The sequence below is a fragment of the Zonotrichia albicollis genome, chromosome 4, assembly GCF_047830755.1.
Source record: "Zonotrichia albicollis isolate bZonAlb1 chromosome 4, bZonAlb1.hap1, whole genome shotgun sequence".
Classification (NCBI taxonomy): domain Eukaryota; kingdom Metazoa; phylum Chordata; class Aves; order Passeriformes; family Passerellidae; genus Zonotrichia; species Zonotrichia albicollis.
Genome location: NC_133822.1, coordinates 14,916,477 through 14,938,290, shown reverse-complemented (window position 1 = coordinate 14,938,290; position 21,814 = coordinate 14,916,477). Strand labels below are relative to the sequence as shown.

The 21,814-nt window shown below is 40.6% G+C and overlaps 1 protein-coding gene across 19 annotated transcripts in view; it reads right to left on the bottom strand.

The window, feature by feature from the left end:
• Nucleotides 1-21,814, bottom strand: part of MICAL3 (microtubule associated monooxygenase, calponin and LIM domain containing 3) — a 173,231-nt gene that overhangs the window by 48,618 nt on the left and 102,799 nt on the right. For all 19 annotated transcript variants that reach the window (XM_074538878.1, XM_074538877.1, XM_074538896.1 and 16 more), the window contains 2 exons: nucleotides 19,993-20,081; nucleotides 18,800-18,887 (listed from right to left, as the gene is read on the bottom strand). In XM_074538878.1, coding sequence (XP_074394979.1) covers nucleotides 18,800-18,887; nucleotides 19,993-20,081 — 177 coding nt within the window. The remainder of the gene's footprint in view (nucleotides 1-18,799; nucleotides 18,888-19,992; nucleotides 20,082-21,814) is intronic.

Genomic DNA, 21,814 nt, shown 5'->3' with positions numbered 1-21,814 from the left:
TTGATTTACTTTTCAATCAGAATTTGTAATGAAATGAATCAATGGGACAAATCTCAGAGAGACATTTGCAAGCAAAAATCCCAGAAGTCCCCAAAAATTGCAAGGATATGTGAACCAGAGAGCTGTAGGAAAGTATTGACAAGCTTCACTCACAGTAGCACTCAATGAATTTTATTCTATCCTGCTTTCATCAACTTATTTTTTAAATTGCAGTATTTTAGCTTGAATACTACACCACTGTTGACCCCTTACCCATATTTCCATGCTTTAGTTTTGCTTTGCTAAACAAGCCACACCTCCTTCTCACTGAAGATAAGCTCTTCAGTGCTCTGATCATCCCCCAGGTCTCTGCACCTGTCCCAGTTTGGATTAATCTTTCCAGAACCTGGGTGATTAAAAGTGAACATGGCTTTCCAGATGAGGCCTTATCAGCATAACACACAGCCCTGCCACAAATCTCTCATCTGATACATGCTGAGAACACACCTGCCTATTTATATGTCACATAATACTGGTGGCTTTTATGATATTTAGATCTTTCTCCTTCTTTGCTTTCAACTGATAAGCACTTTGTTGGTAGCCAAAATTCTCAACATCTTCTTAGTGCTTGACCTGGTACTTTCCACTATTACATTCCTAAGTTTAATCTTACAGTTGGCAACATGTTGCAGTTCTTAGTGGGTGATGTGCTTGTCCTCCTCTGCATTGATGAGGATTTGAAATGTTGATTCAGCCCTGAATTGCATTAGCAGATTTTTTCCTTGGTTTTTTTTTTTTTTTTTGGCTGGTAATCTTAATGACAGTATTAGAAAGATCAAACCCCAGATCACTTTTTGGGACACTGCATGGTCTGTAGGTGACATCCAACCCCCTTATTTCCTCCTTTAATAAAACCCCTTGTCTCTAATTTAGCCCAACTCCTTAGCTACTCACATGTCATGTACTTCTCTCCCATTTTATCCAGTTCCAATAATTATTTCCATGTGTCAGCATTCCTGTGTTATGCTCAAGTCCAGACTGTTCAAATGCACTACAATTTCCCTCATGGAGGTATCAATTGTCAAAAAAAGCTGTCAAGCCAGTCCAGCACAGTCTCTGGTGAGCCCATGCCACATTTTATAGCACTTACCTGCATGAGGTCAAAGGACTTCTCTTGCAGAACTAGCAGGTTTTAGTTATTCCTTAAAAGGTGTTACACCTACTGTTTAACTGATATATACTTGTTCAGATCACTTTTTAAAGTTTTTTATTTGTTTTGTTTTCTTTTTAGTTTATCTAAAGGACATACTTCTGTTACCCAGTGGTCCACAGTATTTCCTGAACCAGACAGTCAAAGTATATCAGGACAGCTTGATTTAATCAAAAATTGTTACCACAAAGCTCACAATTTCATTTTAATTTCTCCCACTCTTCTGAGACAAAGACTTTTTATTTCATTGTATTAGTCCTCATTTCCCAATCCTGCTGCACACTGACTCTTGCTCCCATGGAACAGACTTCTGTTTTCCCTTACCTTGCTTTTACCTACATGCTTACAAAACAGAGCTCTTTGCTCTGCTCTCCTTTGCAAAGTCTAACCCAGCATGAGCTTTGGCAACCTTTACTTTATCCTCACACATTTTAACTTCCAAGACAGCTTTTGTTTCCTTTCTTCATCCTCTGTAGTTTCTCACTTTATTCCTAACAGGTTTTGGGGTTTTTTTCAGGAAAATTACTCAGTACCACCTTCATATTTCACACAAAATTACACAGGTCTTTACATAATTCCTGGCATCTATTTCCAATCCCCCTCCCCTGAGATAAAATCTTGAAGACAACTGCCAGAAGTGTTTTTTTATCTTCCTTAGTATGATTTAATCCTTCCATGATGTGGCCAAGTGGCTGCCATGCCTTGAGCTGGAACCCCAGAGCTTTTTCATGGTATAAACAAATAAGCTTGGTCAGATGGCATCACTGCCTTGCATTTCCAGGGATACTGTGGTCTCCACCATCTCCTGCTGCTAAGCCTTCTGTTGTGCCTTGGTTTGCAAAGTTTAGTGGAACTCAGCTGCCTTTTTCACTGGGATTCACTCTCTTTTTCATTCTCTCTCTCTGGTGATACCAACTCAGCCAAATCTATTTTTGCAATCCTTGTTACATTACCCAGCCCTGAGTTCACAGTACCAGGGGAACTGACCTCGAATTTTGCTCTGCCACTTTGGCTGACCGTAGAAAAAAACAGGACTCTGGGTAACATAGTAACACCAAGGTCAGGGAAAACAAACAAGGAATACATTAAAATAATGATTAAAAAAAAAGGTTTTGTACTACTCAGAACTTTTTATACACATGAAGTCATCAGCAAGGCTCAGCTACTTTAACAGGGATGTCTTTCCACAAGCTGTTTTTAACTTACTAACATCTTCTGATGCAAACCCTGACATAGCTGCAAAGTACACAAGAAAAAGAATTCTGAAAACCAAAGAACAAGAACTTTTATCTGTCTGATATTATTTCACTCCTTTTGTTTTCTTACCATCTTAGGGTCTTTTTGTCAGCCTTTTCAAAGAAAAAAAACAAACAAAAACCCAAAACACCCAAACCCAAACAATTGCCACATATTTAAGTTAAATGGAGCAGAGTTCTTTTAAAAAAAAGGCTGTTTCAATATTCCAATATCTAGTGTGGGGAGAAAGACTGGCAGCAATCACTGCTAGGTAGAGAAGGACTGAAAATCAAGCTGACATATTTTTACATGAATTTCATGAACATATATGATCCTTCAGGAAAGTTTTTCAAAACACAAAGCATGCCTGCCCTTCTCATCACAAGGACCCAGTGTAACTGGGACACAGAGAATGAAACAAATCCTGTCACAGCACAAACTGTAAGTGGGAGTGACTCAATGCAACTGTGTTAAAAAATCTTAAAAGATAGAAAATCACCCTGAACTTCAATGCAAAAAGATGTGGTCAAGCCAAGATGTCCTGTGAGCTTGACAAGCACTCCCTGCCTCAAAATCTCAAAGTAGAAAGGGCATTTCCAGCACTTTCTCTTATTAACTTATACATCCATACACTTGAGATGCAAAAGTGGTCACATCTCTCCAGTCTGCCAAGAAACAGCCCTGCACATGAGAATATGATACAGAAACTCCACTACCAGTTTAAGCATGGGATTTCTAGGAATTTGCACTACACAAATTATTTAGTTTATTTCACATATTTGTTTTGTTTCTAAAAGTTGTCTGTTTCTACAAGATGCCATGCATTTAGCAAATCTGGCTGTCTGCAAAGTCATTGTCCAACTTATTAACAAATATGAAACAAGAGAAATGCTGCTGATAGCCATGCACTGTAAGGCCATCAACTGTGAGAAGGAAAAGCACTGCACTTCACAAACTTATACAAGGGACGAAAGTAAGTGTGATATACAAGCATCACTGAAGTGTTCAGATGATGGACAATTCCCCCATTTTATATTCTAAAGTTTACACCAACTAATTGGATGCTACAATTAAAAAAAAAAAAAAAAAAAAAACAAAACAAACATAAAGACACTACAATAAAGAAATAAATAAGACCAAGGAATTCTGAAGCTTGCTGCCTGCTCTCATTTCTCCCCCATATATATAAGGTGCTAAATGCATGGGCAAAGTCTGTTCCAAGGCAGTTCTTGTGGGCCTGAAGTCCCTGTGGAGGGGAAAGCTGCCTCTCTTTAATCAATATATTGCTTTCCCCAGACTGTTCAGAGTGCACCCAGCCAGCACCTGACCTTCTGCTTGGTCCCTGCCTCTGGGCCCACAGGGACAAAAGTCAGGGAAAAAGCTGCCATGGCTGCATCAGCCAGGAAGAAAAGCTGTGTTACTCCCCAGAGAGGGGAGCTACCTCAAAGCCAAGCGTAGCTTCTTGAACAATCAACTGATCAGTTAAAAATCCATAAACAACATCCAAAATAGGACACATTTTAAAATCTGACTCTTTGGAAGAGTCAGTGGGCCATGAACATGACATAGATCATCTGAAGGGAGCTGTTTTTCTTGACAGGACAGGCTGCTTAGCTGCTGCATGAAAGCTGCCAGAGCCCCTAATTTATCTCAGCTTTGACAGAGCTTGCCTCCTGAAATGATAAGTGTCTGATCAGAGATAACATTCCTAACAGAACTGCTCCTTGCCTGCCTGAGTGTGTCCTATTCCAGCAACTCTGGCAATTCCTGGAAGGCTTGAGAAGCTCCTCTTGAGAGAGGATCCTATCTCAACTCACCTCCAGCATTACCTTGTTCTGTAAAATCTACATGTTATTCCCATGGGCTCAATGAAATCCTGCCAAGGTTACTCCTTGACACAACATTTCCATGCTGAAGATGCAGGAGAGAACTGGGAATCTGAGAACAATGAATTCTTCTCAAAGGGAAAATACCTGTCTATTTTACTAGAAGCTGTTTTTCAATTACCATGCAGTACCTTTAGACTTGCTTTTCTTAGCTTGCTATCTCAATATCTGACTAAAGGCGCATGTCATCTCTTGTCCAGTATTTTGCACAGACTTAGCTGTGGCCTTGGGGAATTATGGAAATTCAAATAAAGGAGTCTACTTTGAAACACATGCAAAAGGGGGAAGGAATTAATAGACTCTCAGGAAAATCTTCATTATGGATTTCCCAAAGCTTGTGGTTTTGTGGTAATGTGAAACACTGTACCTGTTTGTTTCCACTTGTCTTTTCCAAACACTTCAATACATTCTACCTCCACACAATTGTTTGAGAACTGTGTCAGATACAACAAACCCCATAGAAACAGCAGCACATTGCCTGTGACTGAGTATTGAAAAAGAAGACGGGAACTTTTCCAGGGGAGTTTAAAAGTGATGCAGTGAGCTTTGAGTTTGAAATGCTGGAAGTTCTCATATTCCCTTGCAATTAGTTTCTGAGAAATACCTTTTGGGATAAGGTTTCTGAAGTGCGCTACCAATTCAGCAAACATTATCACTGAGGTCTACACCTCAATGGTATAGACCTCAAAGAGAAAGCAGCAAATGAGATCCAGCAGCATTCTTAGCTTCTCATTTTTAATCTCTGTTCATGTCACATTGAGTTTCAGGATTTTTCCTAGAAGTTTCACCTTCACCCACTTCAGTTCCACTAAATGCCTGTTTGTTTTCCAACTCCACTTCTCGTCCAAGGGCCTCAAAAGGCTTTACAAGTACTAGCACACAAAAACAAACCTATTTTGGAAGTAGGTAAGTGCTGTAGAGGCACTGCACAAGTCCAGACACAGAGATTAAATACCAGCAGGGCAATCTCACAACAGTCTGGTGGCAGTGCCAAAAACAGGAACCAGAATGCACAATGCCAAGCACTTCACTCTCAACTTCACTTCAAGTCAAGAAAAAACACTTTGGATGTAAGGAAGTGCCCAGCACTGTGTGCACAATAAAAAAAAAGGAAATCTTGGTATTGAGGCTTACTGTTAAAAGCTGCACACATTCATAACAGTAGGTCAATTAAGACACTCCATTTAAATAAGTGCAACTGATTTCTTCTGAAATCCTTTCCTTAATCCTCTCAAAAATTATTATCTAGACAGAGTTAAAAATTTCTGTACTCCACAGCAACAGATACAAAAATCATGTCCATGGCAATTCTGAACTGACTGCAAAAGGGTGTCAAACGGAATGGATTTTTTAAGGGTTAGTAAGAAGTTCAATATTTTCAGTCTGGATTCATCTGCCCTTTTACATTTATCTTCTCTTTTAGGAAATTTCTCCAGGGAACCCCTGGCAAGAGCCCAACAGACCTGCTACATTCTTGTCAGTGCTTGTTTGCACAGCCTCACATCACGAGCTGCAGAACTGACATTTCCTGGTAGGAAGCCCTGAATTTGGATAAGCACATCCGCAAAGGCAAAAAGGGCAATGCAACACCTTCTCAGACACAAGAACAAATTTATTTGAATGTCAATACTTCATAGTACCCTGGTTTGGGCTGGGATAGAGTTAATTCTCTCCCTAGTAGCCAGTACCATGTTTTGGGTTTGGTGTGATGTAACACTGGTGACAGGCTGATGTTTTGGCTGTTGCTAAGCAGTGCTTACCCTGGGTCAAGGGCTTTGCAGCATCTCACGCTCTGCCAGTGAGCAGGTGCACAAAAGGCTGGGAGGGAGTGTGGCCAGGGCAGTGACCCCAAATGGCCACAGGGATATTCCATCCATAGAATGTCATGGCCAGAACATAAACTGGGGGAGCTGGCCAGGAGGGACTGATAGCTGCTCAGGGATCAGCTGGGAATCAAACAGTGGGTGGTGAGCAAACTGCAGTGTGCATCAGTTGTTCTTTGGGGTTACTCCTCTCATTCCTTCCTTTTCATTATAATTGTTGTTACATATTGTATTTGCTGGGATGCCCCGATGAAGGCAGGAATGATGCATCTGACTCCATGTTCTCAGATGGCTAATTTATTACTTTATTACACTATATTACATTTATACTATATTATATTAAAGAATACTGTACTATACTAAAGAATACAGACAGGATACTTACTAAATGCTAAAAAGATAATAATGAAAACTCGTGACTCTTTCCAGAGTCCTGACACAGCTTGGCCCCAATTGGCCAATGAGTGAAAACAACTCACACCAGAGTCCAATGAAACAACCACCTGTGGGTAAACAATCTCCAAACACATTCCACATGTGAGCACAACAAAGGAGAAGCAAATGAGATAAGAATTGTTTTCCTTTTTTCTGAGGCTTCTCAGCTTCCCAGGAGAAAAATCCTGGGTGAAAGAATTTTTTCAGAGAATGTGAATGCCACAGTTATTATTATAATATTCTACTTTGTTTCAATTATCAAACTGTTCTTATCTCAACCCATGAGTTTTACTTTCTGATTCTGCTCCCCACAGCTGTGTGGTACTTGGTTGCCAGCTGGGTTAAACCATCACAAGCAGCCATCAAATGTCAATGTTGCTTTGATACAATGCCTCAACTTTCTCTCTTACTATGGTAGGGTATTCCCAACCCCTCAGAAAGCCTGAATTACTCAGCTGTACTATAAAGCCATTACATCTTGAGTTTTCTGATGTTTCCCATTTGATCCATAGCATTCTGCTAAATATAAAAGGCCTGAACTCAAAGAGGGCTGTAGGATAAGAAAAACGAAGTCTACTCATAAGCAAGATACCCAGCATTCAAAATGTGCTCAAACCTCAAGAGAGCCCTCCTGAAATGGTTCTGTATTGCACATGTACCAATCCTAACAGTAAACACTAACTAAGCTTTCCAGAAGATGCATTCCACTGAGTCAAAGCTCTTGGGAATTGTAAATGCAAACTGGCTTATGCTGGACCTGATCAATAAAACTGTCCTTAAATTGACAAGCACCAACATTCTCAAGATCTCTGCTACCATGTCAGGCTCCATCCTCACACCATCAGTCTAGAAATTCTCCCCAGCAAATTTGGGACCTAAACAGAAAAATGGGGAGATTAAGCTGTACAGACAGAAAGGTGTTTAATCAAAAAACCATCTGGTGCAGAAGTACCCAGTGGAGTTATCAAAGAGCCACTTCTAGTGCTGGCCAAGACGTTTTACAGCATGAATTCAGCAGCACATGAAATAAAAATCAGTGAGATGTTGATATCTACTGGTGCCCTAAGCAATGAAGAGCAGAAAGCTCCCTCAAACCACTCTAATGTGTATAGGAACAGCTGACAGCTAAAATACTCAAGGGATTCTGAAACAGACAGCCCAGAAACAAACACATTAAGGTGTAAATCCTCCTCCACACATTCCACAACGTCCAGCTAGAATTAAGTTCTCCATTCTCAGATACTGCCTGTAAATGTGGAAGCTTGTTCTCTTCCTAACAGTGAAAATTAATAGGACTGACTATTGAATGAAATTGAAAACTCACACATTTGTCCTATGAGTGTTGCAATGTTTTGCCCCACTCCCCCCCCCCTTATTTTAATTAAAACAGATTTCTGGAATTCCCAAAACAGGCACTGACAAAACAGTTGCTTACTGCATCAGTAGGACTGAGTTTAGAACCAGCTGGAAATTGCATTGATCTGACCTTTCTCTGGTTTACGTGGAAGCGACCAGAAGTGAATATAATTAGCCAGTTTAAGATCAAGGTCATCTGTAATTTATCCTTATGTCTTGGAAACAAACAGAAATTCATCTAACTCACAGTATAAGTTATGTTTTGAGGAACAGTGTTCCCCGTATGCATGAAATAGCAGCATTATGTAATGAAGGTTAGGAGTTCAGTAAGTGGTTTAACAATACAGAAAAGTTGCCTTCCTTACAGCAGAGGAGCAGAATCATCCAGGAGTGTGGCTATTTTTGACTCCTGGAAAGTGGCCAGTGTTGTCACTGGTGGGTGGAGAAGAGAATCAGGGGAAAGGAGGTATTAGGTCACCTAATCCAAGCCCCAGGGAACACTGCTAAGCTCAATATTCCTTATTACATCTCTTCTGGCAAGAAAACCTTTATGTTTGTACAGAATTCACTTTTACTGCTGCCCAAACAGGTTTCCAGTCCTAGAGATACAATATAAGTTATGTAGGGATTTTTTAGCCTGTTAATCACTCAGGAGCATTGGTAAGTCAGTAACCTATTACCAATCATGCTCCATTTTCCTGGTATCATCCAGGATGTCAGAGCTCTCCCTGGTATTTAGATCAGCTCTATCATATGTTGCCAGGCCTCATTTCCATTCTCTGAAAGAAGCTGAGTGTGGGAAGGCTGAAGAGGATAAAATAACATTACTTTGCAGGCATTAATTTTGTTCTGGAAGCTATCCAAGGTATGGTACCTCAAAGAACCACCTGGGATCTTGATGAGGCACATGCAGGGATTGGCAGGGAGAAAAAAAAAAAGAAAAGGCCACACGAGATTTTAGAACTACTATGACTTGGGTTAATGAGGTTTCCCACTTTTTGAGTGAAACATTATCTTTATTGTTGTTACGTAACTTAAAAATTAATATTTAAGACTGATTGTCGTGTTATGATCCAAACAGTGACCCCTTTTATGTTGTTACAAAGAAAGCCTCTGCTATCTTATCTACTACATAATACTTGGTATCATTTTTTCACAGTGGCATCTACCTCCTGCCACTTGTCTGCAGCACAAGTACAATCTGCAATCCCTCTGCAATCTCCCATTTCACGGTGAGGATCAGACAGGTGATGTCTGATCACAACATGCAAATCACACCAAGCCAAACCAAAGCTATTTCCACCTAAAAGTAGGAGTGGAATCTTCACTGGCAAGTGCTGCAAGCTCAAATCACAGAAGGCAAAGGCAGGGAGCAGGAGGATGAAGTGGCCGATGCAGGAGAAGGTTTGGAGAAGGACTCAAGAAGCTCAACATGACCTGTCAACATGCACTCACACCCCAAAAGCCGAACATGTCCTGAGCTGCATCCAAAGCACAGTGGGCTGCAGGGCAAGTGAGGGGATTCTGCCCCTCTGTTCTGGTGAGATCCCACCTGAGTGCTGCCTCCAGCCCTGGGGGCCCCAATGCAAGGAGGAGGTGGATCTGCTGGAACAAGCCCAGAGATGCCACAAAGACGATTAGAGGGATGAAACATTTCTCCTATGAGGAAAGGCCGAGAGAGCTGAGCTTGCTCAGCCTGGAGAAGTCTCTGTGGAGGCCTTGTGGAGGCCTTGGTCAGTCAAGGGGGCCAGCAAGAGCTCTGAGAATGGACAAGGCATGGAGCAGTACGACAATGGAGAATGGCTTTAAACTGAAAGAGGGTAGGTTTAGATTGGATATCAGGAAGAAATTCTTTACTGTGAGGGTGATGAAGCAGTGGAACAGATTGCTCAAAGAGGTGGATGTCCCATCCCTGGAGGTGTTCGAGGTCAGGCTGGACAGGACTTTGAGGCATTTGGTCTAGGGGTTGAAACTTAATGACCTTTAAAGGTCCCTTCCAACCCAAACCATTCTATGATTCATTCTATGAATCTTTCAGTACAAATTTTGCTTATTTTTTATAGAAACTGGCACTCCTAGTTCCACATGTGACAATGGACAATATTTTGATCATTCAAGAACAACCCATCAGAAACCTGAAATTTTATCAAGCATAGTAAAAGTGTGGAATGTAATGTTTTCAGGCTCCTGTTCAATTTGTGATCAGATTCAAAACACCACCTGTGAACAGCGATCTTCTTTCTCTTTACTAAGAACCACTCTGTCTCTTCTGAGGCAATGTCCTAGAGATTTCCATAACCACGGAATCTCAGAATCCATTTACATACTAAGCATGTCTTTACCTAATTTCTGACCATTTATGTCAAGATAATCAGGTGCTGCAGATGGAACAGGCTGAAATCTTAGGCTGGCAAATACAGTGGGGAATATTTGCCACAAGTAAAAGATCCACATACTCCAAAAAGGTTCAACATCTGCTCCCTCACTCTGTTGCACACTTTTCATTATCTACACTTATGTCACATACTCTTGTGTAAATTTTACAAAGCAATTGAATATTCCAAGCAATCCAGAGCTTCACATATTAGTGGAAATTTTCCCCAAAACTAGGAAAATTCTTGTAATTATATATGTAGATAGTTATATTAAAAATCTGGTACAGTTCCAGGAAGCAAGCTTCCAAAAGACTTATTACTGATTAAAAATAGTTTACACATCAGTTCTGATGTGTTTTCACATCAGCCTGGAAGTATTCAAAACATCTCTTGGGTAAAAAAAATCCTATTTTTAAACACTTCTACCCTCAAGCCATCAGATAAACGTCCATAACAGCAAAAAGGAGGATTATGAAATTTTCCTAAAAAAGCAAATGCGGCCTTCTGGGATGACAGCAAACATGAGAAATGTCAGACTAAACATACATTTTTGAGAGCAGATGTAAGCAACTAAACAGGGCACAGAAGTGCCATCTCATCCTTAAAGAGCATCTGCCCAGTTTTGTTCAGAAAGCTCAAGCTAAACTCTACATTGTAAGGATCAGTTCAGCAACTAATTCACCTTCCTTCATAAATACACATCAAAAACAGAATAGCTTTGATGTTGACTCTGGATTACCTGCTCCTTCCCTTGAGATTATTTCTATTTGTTTTGGTTTTGTGGCTTTTTGTTTTGTTATTTTTGGTTTGGGTGCCATTTTGTTTTGTGGTTTTTTGTTTGTTTTTGTTTGGTTGATTTTTTAAATTTGGTTTTCTCCCCTTACTTCTTGCATTTTAAGATACATTATCAACTATATATCTTAATAAATTACACTGCTGATCACAAGCAGGTGGTAAAACTATAACTTCCTTGTTTTAATTTGTATTAATTTTTATTCACTCATTATTTTAGAAGTACCTTCTTACACTTTTTCATCCCTGTTACAGAAGCCATGACACTAGAGAAGAACCACAGGCACAGAAAGAGCAAGTGTGAGGTATCTGTGTAGACTTAAAAGAAAATTGAGGTGAGGGTTGTCTCTCCTACCACTACTGCTACTCCAAGTTATAGCTGAAAACGTGGCTCCCTATATCAGTACAGCAAGGAAGTCTGATTTCTACTCTGATGAGAGCAATCTCTAGAATGCACCTCCTTTCATCCTTTTTCTTTTTTCTTCTTAATTCATGAAGCAAACATTTGATTTCTGGAGAGCACATATGCAGGTGCAGAGTTAACAGAACAGCGAAGGCTATTGGAGTGGTACATCAAAATGACATTTCTAGCTCATGCACCAGCATATGAAGTTTTACCCTGAATGCTCATGGCTCCTACTCAGAACTGAAGGCCCATCTTAACCTCAAACCTGGCACTGCTTAACACAGCAATGAAAAACTACAGGCATTTTCAAAGGCATAAAGCAATTAACCTCCCTCCAAAGAAGGAAATTTTACATAGACCAGAAATGGTTTGTGGTTGTAGATCTGTGACTCTACCATTTAAATGTAATCTACTCAGGCCAAATATCATTCACAATTGAACTTTCAAAAATCACCAGCTATAACAAACTTTTAGCTGCAGATGGTGGAGTAGGAAGCAGGAGAAGCATGTGAGGAAAAAATACTGAACAAGTCTCTAATGTAGACTAACTCTTTGTAATTTTGAGACCAGGAAAATGCAGCTCAGAACAATCCAGGTCTGTTTGTCATGGTGAGAACATCACACAACAGGCTCTTAAGGGTCTTGAGGAAGGCAGGTCAGCTCCTTGTGTGCAGTCCTCAGAAAAAACAACAGTCCAGCTAGAACACGAGGCAGGATTTGGCTACAAAGCTTAGCATTTAGTCATTTTCTGTCATTTCATCACACCAAAACATCCCACCACCACAGCAGATCTACACCAAGCAGAGGAACCAAAGCCTGTCAAGACTCTTGTCACTCTGTGGATCCCTGCTCTGCCATGGGTGTGACTGCCCTGGTCACAGAGCATGACAAAGACCTCTGGCCTGCAGCAAGCACACAAAACAACCTCCTCAGACACCGAGCTCTGTGAAGCCACAATGCTGAGAGCACAGCTATCCAAAGTCAGCTTTGCCAAGGCAGCAGAATACCTAGCAAGGAGGTGCTCAGCAGGTCGTGCTGTCTGTGCAATGTGTGCCCTGCACTCCAAGAAAACCACAACATAACAGCAAAATTTAAAATAAACACCACAATACAGAAAGAGCCTGAAAAGTAGTACTTGGCAGTGACAGATGGCACATGCCACAGAGCTCCCCAAATGCCAGTTGTATTTGAGCTTGCTAGAGCTATTCATTCCACTGTCCCCCAGTTCTGTATCCCCTGCAGCATCCCTCACCTGGAACCAGTGGAGGGACAAGGGGCAGGACAAAGAAAAACTCAGAAACCTGAAGTTTGTTTGGAATTTATTCCCTTGAACATTTCACACAGTTGAACAAAAAAAAAATCTCCATTTCACAGCAACAGGGAAACCACGTGTTACATAATTCAGAGACACACACACACACCCAAAACAAAAACAGGTTAAAAACAACTGCATAAATCAAAGTTTTCAAAGGGACTATACAGCGGAGACATGAAGCCTTTCTGAGCACTAAATCATCTCACTTGAACATTATCTGTCACTGAACTTATTTTATGCACAGTCCCCTCCTTTTCTCTGAGGGAAGCAATCTCAAAATAGTATTAGTCAGATTCCACTTTTCAAAAAACCAGACATTTTAATTCTGCAATGAAAACAAAAATCCAACTCTTTCACACAAACTTAATACTATTTTTCTAAGACACAAAAACATTCAATGAAGCTCTTAAAGTGCCCAGAAAAATTCATATCACCCTTCAGAATATACACATACAAACAACAAATATTCCAGTGGCACAAGTCTACAGGTCTGAAAGCTAGAGAGAGAGGAGGAGTTGGGAGCCCAGTAACTCCCAAGACAAAGTGTTCTTAGCAGGATCCAGCCATGAGTACAAACTCAGTACACTGTTGTTTTGGACATACTTCTCAGTCCTCAAAACATTTTTCAGGATTTTTCAGTGAAATTCCATCAGGTCAGCTGCATCTCCTACTCTGAAGAATAAATAACCTTACCACCACATCTTCTCCTTTCCAAATTTTCTGAGCTTCAAATTGCCAATCCTTTAGCATTCTCCTTTCCTTTATGCCAAAGGCACCCAAATCCTGATAAGAACACTGAAAAGGACCATGATGGACTGGGAACAGTCAAGCACTTGTCCTAACAGATTCCTGGCTTGGTACTGAGAGGTGATTCACTGGACACTGAACCCTGGTTCTAGTCAGGCAACCTGTACGCTCTCCTCAGCTTCCAAAAACACACATCTAGTTCTTAAGTCTGTATTGTTAATGTTCCAGAGAGAAGTCAATCTTCCATCAGATCTCTCTGCAGTTGTATGATACCCAAAACAGGGTTCAGAATCTGTGCCATGTCCTGCTAAACACACCACCATGGCTCCTCCAAACAGAACAGACAATATTCAAGGCACACTAGTAGAGGAAATAGCTTTCATCCCAGTTTGGTGGTGCATCCTGAAATATGAATGCTTTCCTTTTTTTATTTTTGGCAGGGAAAAGAGTGGGATATATTTGTAAACCTTCATTGGTTTAAAATGAAGGCACCTCAAACAGAATGTCATGTCACAGAATTTGTTTGCTGTTATCTTCCATAATTTAATGTTTAAACTAGACCAAATTAAAACAAGAACAAAACCCAAAGGTGAGTAGTAACAAAAAGAAGTGACCAAGTAGAGGATTTCATCATGGTGTTTGTTTGCATAGCAAACAAAGCAGTATTGCTTTGAGCTAAGCCATTTTCACAAGTAAGGCATGTTCAATGTATGAATGGTGAAGAGGCAATGCTTCTGAACAATAGAGGCAATGTTTATGAACAAGAAGCTTATTCCTAAACAGAAACATATATTTGTGTTTTGTCAGACGCACAATTGAATTGTGTGCAAATAATATTGGATACATTCAAAAATACTGATACTTGTACAGACACTCAAGATCCTTTTCCAAACGTGGTTCAGATAATTTACTTTCAAGGACATGCCATTTAGAGGAAACAGCCACTCTTTCCCAGCTCTCCAGGTCAGCAAAACAACTTCCTCATGTATATTGCTTGCTATATACAACAGTACTTGTACAAGGGTCTGCTGTGAAGGGCTTTGCTCTGAGTATTTCTCCCTGAAAACCATTAAGGCACATCCACAGGAGGATTTTAATTTTTCAGACTGCATACCTATTATCATAAACACTACGTCTTTATGTGATATTAGAGCACAAGTCCTAGTAGCTCTAATTTGTATTGCATTTTGTTTTTCATCCTATTGCTTATGTTTGATTTCTTAATCTTTCACAGGTCAAGTAACTAAAGCAAAAGATCTTGTGACTTGCCTTTTATTGCTGTACAAGTATGAGTTTCCCTAGGCAGTCTTTCCTTGATCAACTTCCTATTGCTGATAGGGACAGAAATGCATTGTTGTGAAAACATGAGCCTGAAATGGGAAATATTTTACAAAAAAACATTGCTGGCTAACATCACCCCAAGGAGCATATCATAGAGCTGATAGGGGTAAAGACTGTTCCAAGTCCATCTGTCAAGAAAAAGCTAGAAATTTGGAAACATTCTTACAGACCTTTAGAACAAACAGAAGAACAGCATTTGCATTAAAAGCACATTAAAACCATATAAAGTACTGTAAATTATATTAAAAAAAATTCCAAGACACAGCAGTTACAGATTATCAAAGGGAGAGACAGTTGAGAAGCAAAAGATTTTTTGTTCAGTTGTTTGGTTTTTTTTCTTGGCAATAGCAGCATTTTGGCACAAAGGCAAATGCAGAAGATAGAGAAAAACAGGCAGACAAGGTACAGAGAAAGTTACAGAATCTATAACAAGCATGCCACAGTTCAGCAGGACCAAAAGCACAGTAAGAGCTGTCCCCAACTTCCCTTTCCCAGAGAGAGTGGCAGCCACTGCTCAAAGCTTGTTTTCACCTTCCCCACTGAAGAGTTCCAGTTTGGCCATAACCTCCCCTGGCAGCAGCAGGGCAGAGGCCACACAGGCTCTGTGCAAACCCCTCACACAAAGGGTGACTCAGCTGAGTGCTGAACAAACCTCAACCTGCTGATCACAGACTGTGCCCTGCAACCACTGCTCTACAAGGAACAGACAGAACTCACCCCATGCCAGCCAGCACTGTGGCCACCCAGGCAGGGACTGACATCTTTAGCAAGGTTAATCCATGCCAAACAGGTTAGTGACAGCACAAGAAAGGGCTTGGTGTGACCAATCTCACCTCACCTGACTAAACCTGCTGAAGGCTACTCTGTGGTTGAATACATTTTAAGCATTAAGCTGGTTTGATGATATAGTAAAGGGGGCAGTGAATGTAGGGAGAAAACCCATGCAATTTACATCCATTTGGGATTTCATGGCAACTACTAAAAAGCAGGACTTGCATGAGTCACCATAAAGCTCTCTGACAAAAGCACTTTTGCTAACTCTGGGCAGAATTTAACTCTCGGGTATAAAATTTTTAAATGGCTGCCTTTTTGTATATTCCACAATGGATGTAACTGTTGTACACCTTCCCTTTGCCTTCTCAGTTATATTTGCATCTCAGCCAAATATCAAACCTGAGCATGTTACATGCTTTTCTGCTTTTACTAAACCATTTTAGAGGCAACTAACACTCTACACCAAGACCTACCCCACTACCGAGCATTAGTTCAGGCCACAGGGCCGGAAATTGCTATTGCCAAATTCCATTTGGTGGTATTGCCCTAAAGGATGTAAAACACTTTCAGATGTATGACCTGTACTAGGGGAGAGACAGATGGATGAAGTGGAGGCTAGGAAACAGATCCCTGCCTCTGTCTTCATCTCAGACAGGCTTTTGCTCAAGGTATTTATCTAGGCTACAGTGAAAGCTTGCAAGAAGGAATATATACCAACAGTTTAAATTCAGGACTTACACTGAGATGTAATCTTACAGACTCCTTTTGATTATTCAGGAATAATATCCTGTTCTTCCACTGTATAGGTAAGCTTGGTAGCTAAAAAAGATTTGTTTTTTGAAACCATAAATAACTGTAAAACCCACACAGGCTTTCTGAGCTAGCTATCCAGCAAGAAAGGGAGCTGAAGGTAAGTACCTACAGGACATGACTGTTGCTCTAACAGAGAACTGACCTGCCTTTAATGCCACTGTGGATTGTTTTTAAAATACATTGCATTTTGCTTCCTCCTGCTTCTTAACCATTGCTAAGTCAGTCAGTAGTTCCAAGAGTTATTTAAATCACACTGCACAAAGAAAACAAAACTCAGCTCTAATGGTATTTCTTTAGCACAACAGAGGCACTGCTCACCTCTTCTAGCACTGAATGCACTTCTGCCATGCACACATGAGAATGCACCACAACCCTGCCTGAAATATCAGCTAAGCTCAGCATGTCCTAATGCATTCAGGGCACTGCAAGGGGCAAAGCTTTAAGAGGTCCAACAGCTCTGAACATTATGCTACAGTTATACACTGCTCTAAAAAGCAGAAAGCAAACACAAGGAGCCCTAGATTTCAAGTTTTGCCATTAGACAAAATGGTGTCTGTTCCATCATACTGCTCTGGAAGTACTACAGTGCTGCTACAGGATTTGCCACCACTATAGAAGGAGACAACTGAGAGCTGATTTTTGTCTGGTTTATAGAGGTTTATCACAAACTATGCCCTACAGTTTGCTCTACTGAGTGAACATTTAGGTGCTACTTGCTGAATGTTCCTTTGTAAAAGCAATAAATTTGATTTGTTGGAAGGACTAAACCAAAGAAGATTTTCTGCTAGCAGTTGCTGTGATAAACTAATTGCTAAATGTAATTCAAATCTCCTCCTTCTAATTATCATCACCTACAGCTTCACTCCACAAAACCCCTTGTGCTCACATCAGCTGCTGTTAATCAATAAATATTTTTTCTATTTATCTTTAAGAATATGCTCCAAGCTACAAAAAACCAAAGTTTTTCACTTTCAGAGAAAGCAGTTTCAAATCTATCTAGTTATGCAAAAAATGCTGCAGTTCACACATCTGCTCGTAGCATTTTGCAAATATCATTCTTCCCTACCTCTTTCTCACTTTTGCCATATGGAAATTGCACACACACAAAAGAGGAAATCTTGAAAGTAACTACACTCCAAAAATCAACACACTAAGAATAAATTTCTGTCAGATTGCATTCAGTTACAATCTTAGAAACACTTGTATAATAATATAAAGTCAAAGAACACCATGATTTTTATCTGCTCCTGTGTTAAGGTCTTCTCAATTGGTACTATGCAAACATTCTTTTCTCAAAGAATTGCTCTAAGTATGTTCCCTTTCTAAAAGCAGCTGATTTCGCTTATTCATAGTCTTGTGGAACAAGTACTAGAAATTACTATTTCTTCCTTTCTCTGACATCACAAAATGAGCACTTGGGGGCTGGGCAAACGAGCATTTGTAGCACAGACACTTCTCTCGTGTTAGAAGGAATTAGAATCTCAAGTTAAAAGGAAAAACTATGTCACAGTAAGACACACACATTCACCACCCCACTTCCAAAGCCACGACCAGGAGCAGCACAGATGCTGGCAGAGGGAAGAGCACCATGACCTGCCAGCACCACGAAATTCAAGGGGTTTAAGGAATCCAATCCCATTAGCTGTCAGACACCCAGAATTCCAAAGGAGACACAATCCAAAGATAATGGGATGTTTCCCATTCAAGTACCAGATTAATAAAGAGAAGCTTGGGAGAACGAGAAACCACACCCAGAATCCAGGAAAACACAGAAATCCAGTTTGTGAGCTATTCCAGTGCTTCATAAAAACTTTCAATTTCACTGACATTGAGCTGCATATATTACAGGGCTCTTTATCTGGGCTGACTCAGAGGAGACCCTCAACTGAGCATCTGTGTTTTCCTGGTATTCTTTCAAACAATGTCCTTGAAAGAACTGAGAACATCTAGGCCCCAAAGCCACAGTGCAAAATAATATATTGAGATTTCTATGTAGCACACAAAATTCACAAGGCACCGCAAAAACCAAATGAGTTACACAGCTCAAAGTCAGGTGACATTAACTCTCACTGGTCAGCAGGCTGCCCACAGAATTCCCCTAGGATCTGCCCGAGAACTTCTGACTGGACATAGAGAAAGGGAACCCCAAATGCCAGCAGCTGACACATGAAAAAGGAGTCCAGAGGGTTCTGGGCTACGTGGTGCCCAATGGAGGAGACTGTGCTGTGCAGGCGCTGGCTCAGCACCCTAACTCTGCCCACGAGGCCGAGCGAGAACTGCACCACCCTGCCAAAGAAGGAAGCGGAGCTACCTGGGGCCCTCTCTGCTGAGGCGGGGAGGCTGCTGGCCCGTCCGCTCCCATCGCTGGCCATGGCGTCCTGCACAGGTCCTTTGGTGTCCTGAAAGAAGGTGGGGCAAGTTAAATTCAGGTTAAAGCTGGAATTGCTGGGTGTACTGAACAGTTGAGCGAGGAATTGAGATGCCTCGCAAGCATCGTGTAAGGAAAGCTCTGAAAAACAAACATGCTCCTTCTCAGTTTGAGGCTTTATTAAAGCTCTGAAAAACAAATTGGATAGCCAAGAAAGTCAAAGCTGTAAGAGCCCTCAATCTGCTCCTCTGGGAAATAAAACAGGTACCATTTCTAGTCTTTATTTTTGGCAGGAAGTATGGTACATATTGGGATAGATCCACTATCCTTGCAAAAAGGAGTACAGCTCCAGCTTGTACTAATAAAACCTGAGTATCAGGCAGGACAGGCACCACTGCTTGCACAAAGGAAAATATAATTTAAGGGACAAGGGCAGCTTGCAGCATGCAAGCTTAACAGAACTTAAGAAACCAGCATGTAGCTTGCTCAGAGTATGTGAAAATACTGAAAAGGGGCTTGAGGAGAAAAATGAGGCGCCTTGGATTATAACAACAAAACTGAGGGACAGCTGAGCCCATTCTGTATAACAGTGTCTCTTCATCCTATATTTACAGCACAAATACTTCTATTTTGATAGTATAGGAAAGGGGATATTCTGTCTTTTCATGCAGGTTCCTGTTAACACAGCAGACTTTCAGAAATGAAGATATGTGATTTTCATAGCTTATGCAAGAGGGGTAGAACTTGGTGTTTCAAAGGAAATGCAAACAATTTGTTTCATCTTAAGCAAAACCACGGAGAAACAAAGCAAAACTAGAACTGGTAACATTATTCATTTAGTCTCAGCATACACTGAGAAAATATTTCAGCTGACAAGAAAAACAAATCAAAATTCTGTTTTGAACAGGATAGCACACAATTTGATAATAAGTACCATGAAAAGAGCAGTACTAAGTAGAGGAATTGCTTTTAAATAAGATTTAGTTGAACTGTAAGCTTTCATGACAGATAAAGCAACTAAATGCACCCTGAATTTTACTACTTTCTGAAAAAATCCCAAACCATCACACATGTTTTGTCAATGTTAAGAATCCAAATCTACTAACACGGCACGTTAGATGAAAATAATGAGTTACCTTTCCTGACAGAGGACCCACTGCTGGCCTCTTCCTCTGAGCATAACCAGAGACTCTGTAACAGTAGTGAGGTTTACAGTAGAATTTGCCTGCAGATAAAACACAAATGATGGTCAAGAACAGGAACACAGGAATTTAGCACAATATAAATGCCCATCTCACTGCAACTTGTTTTCTGCTGCCACTCCTGTTGCTCTCTCTAATTCTTCACTATATGCAGAGGCAAATACTGGCTGAAGTTTTAGCTCCAGCCCTGCTCTCTCCCCTTGTAACTAGGCTCTTTTCCATTGGGTGCCTGACAGCCATTTAGTTTAAAATCCTATCAAACACCAAAGCAAAGCTGTGAGGCTTGTGTGGTATCACATGCTAACAATGCGGCAGTGTGTGAGGAACAAAGAAACCATCACATGAAAAGCTGGCAGAAGCACTTTTGGAAAAAGCAAGAATGAATACAACCAGCAGAGGAAAGTGGGAGAGGACAGTGTTAACTCCCAAAGAACCATCTCTCAAAATGCACAGTGGCTACTTGTAAAAAGGACAATGACTCATTTTCACAAATAAGACCTTTTGTGATCCTGCTGGTTTTACGAACACCCCAGAAGTCTAGAGAGGTTTTTCACTGCTATCTGAGCACTGCCAGGAAGACAAAGCAGCATTAGCAATACCATCATGCAAATACTACTGGTACTAATAAAAGCAGCAAGCTGATGCCTCATAATTATCTTCCACTGTACCTTTGTCAGTGTATCCTGCTTGGCATATGCAGCCCATAGCACTCTCCACTGCCATCCCATTCCTAGAGCTTTGCCAATGCATTCCCAACACATATTCTGACCTCTGCCTCTAATTTCTCTGTGCTGGTATTTGCAAAATAGCAGCACAGAGATGGAAAAGTGACAAACATCTTTCTAGAAATCTTTACTTCAATAAGTTTTTCTTAATGTTTACTCATACCAAAACCTGCTTTTTGAGATTGTCTGAAATGAGCAACAACTGAAAAGCTCTTACACAAAAAAATTCTCAGACTCTGAAGCCTAAAACCAGACACTGACTGCAGAAGGCTGCAGAATGCTTGTGAGCCCAAACAGCCAGATGAATAGCAACAATGTGTGCATAGCTTTGGTTTTTTAACTCTCAAAGAAAACTCAGAATGAAATACAAGCTACATTTTCGCAATAGATAGATACTACAGATTTCTGTTTAGCCACATCTGCTTCATATACACACACAACTGTTGTGCATGTAATATTTCAGAATGAATGCTATAAGCCTGCTGAAACTCCAAGCTTTGTGTTTGCTTCACTGAGAACTGTCTGGCCATAACTGCACACACAAGCATGCCTGCACAGGGAATCATTAAAAATCTGGTGGTAAAAACTGCTTCAGCCCATACAGCTGACAGAGGAGCTCAGTCTGTTACTGCTTAACAGACAGATATTCAGTTACTTGTGAGTGCTCAAAATAACAGCAGTGCTCAAAAAATGCTTTTTACCAACTTTGATTTCTGATAATGACGTTGCCTTTATATGTTGATCTCAAAATTACCACTGGCCCCTTTAAACTTGCGTGCCAAGTCTGCTGACCTTCCAGACAAGCAATAAAGGGGTTTCTATTCCTTACTGGGAGTCTGGTTTGATTCTAAGTGTCCTCAACTCTTCACAACCCAGCAGATCCATTACTTAAAGTCATTATATAATGCATTATGAATACACAATTTTAGTTCTTTTTGCCCCTTAAACCAGATGGTGTTTCCGCAGCCATTTTTCCACCCAGTATATATTAAAAGATTGTTCTTACACAGAATGGACACCCATCAATTTCA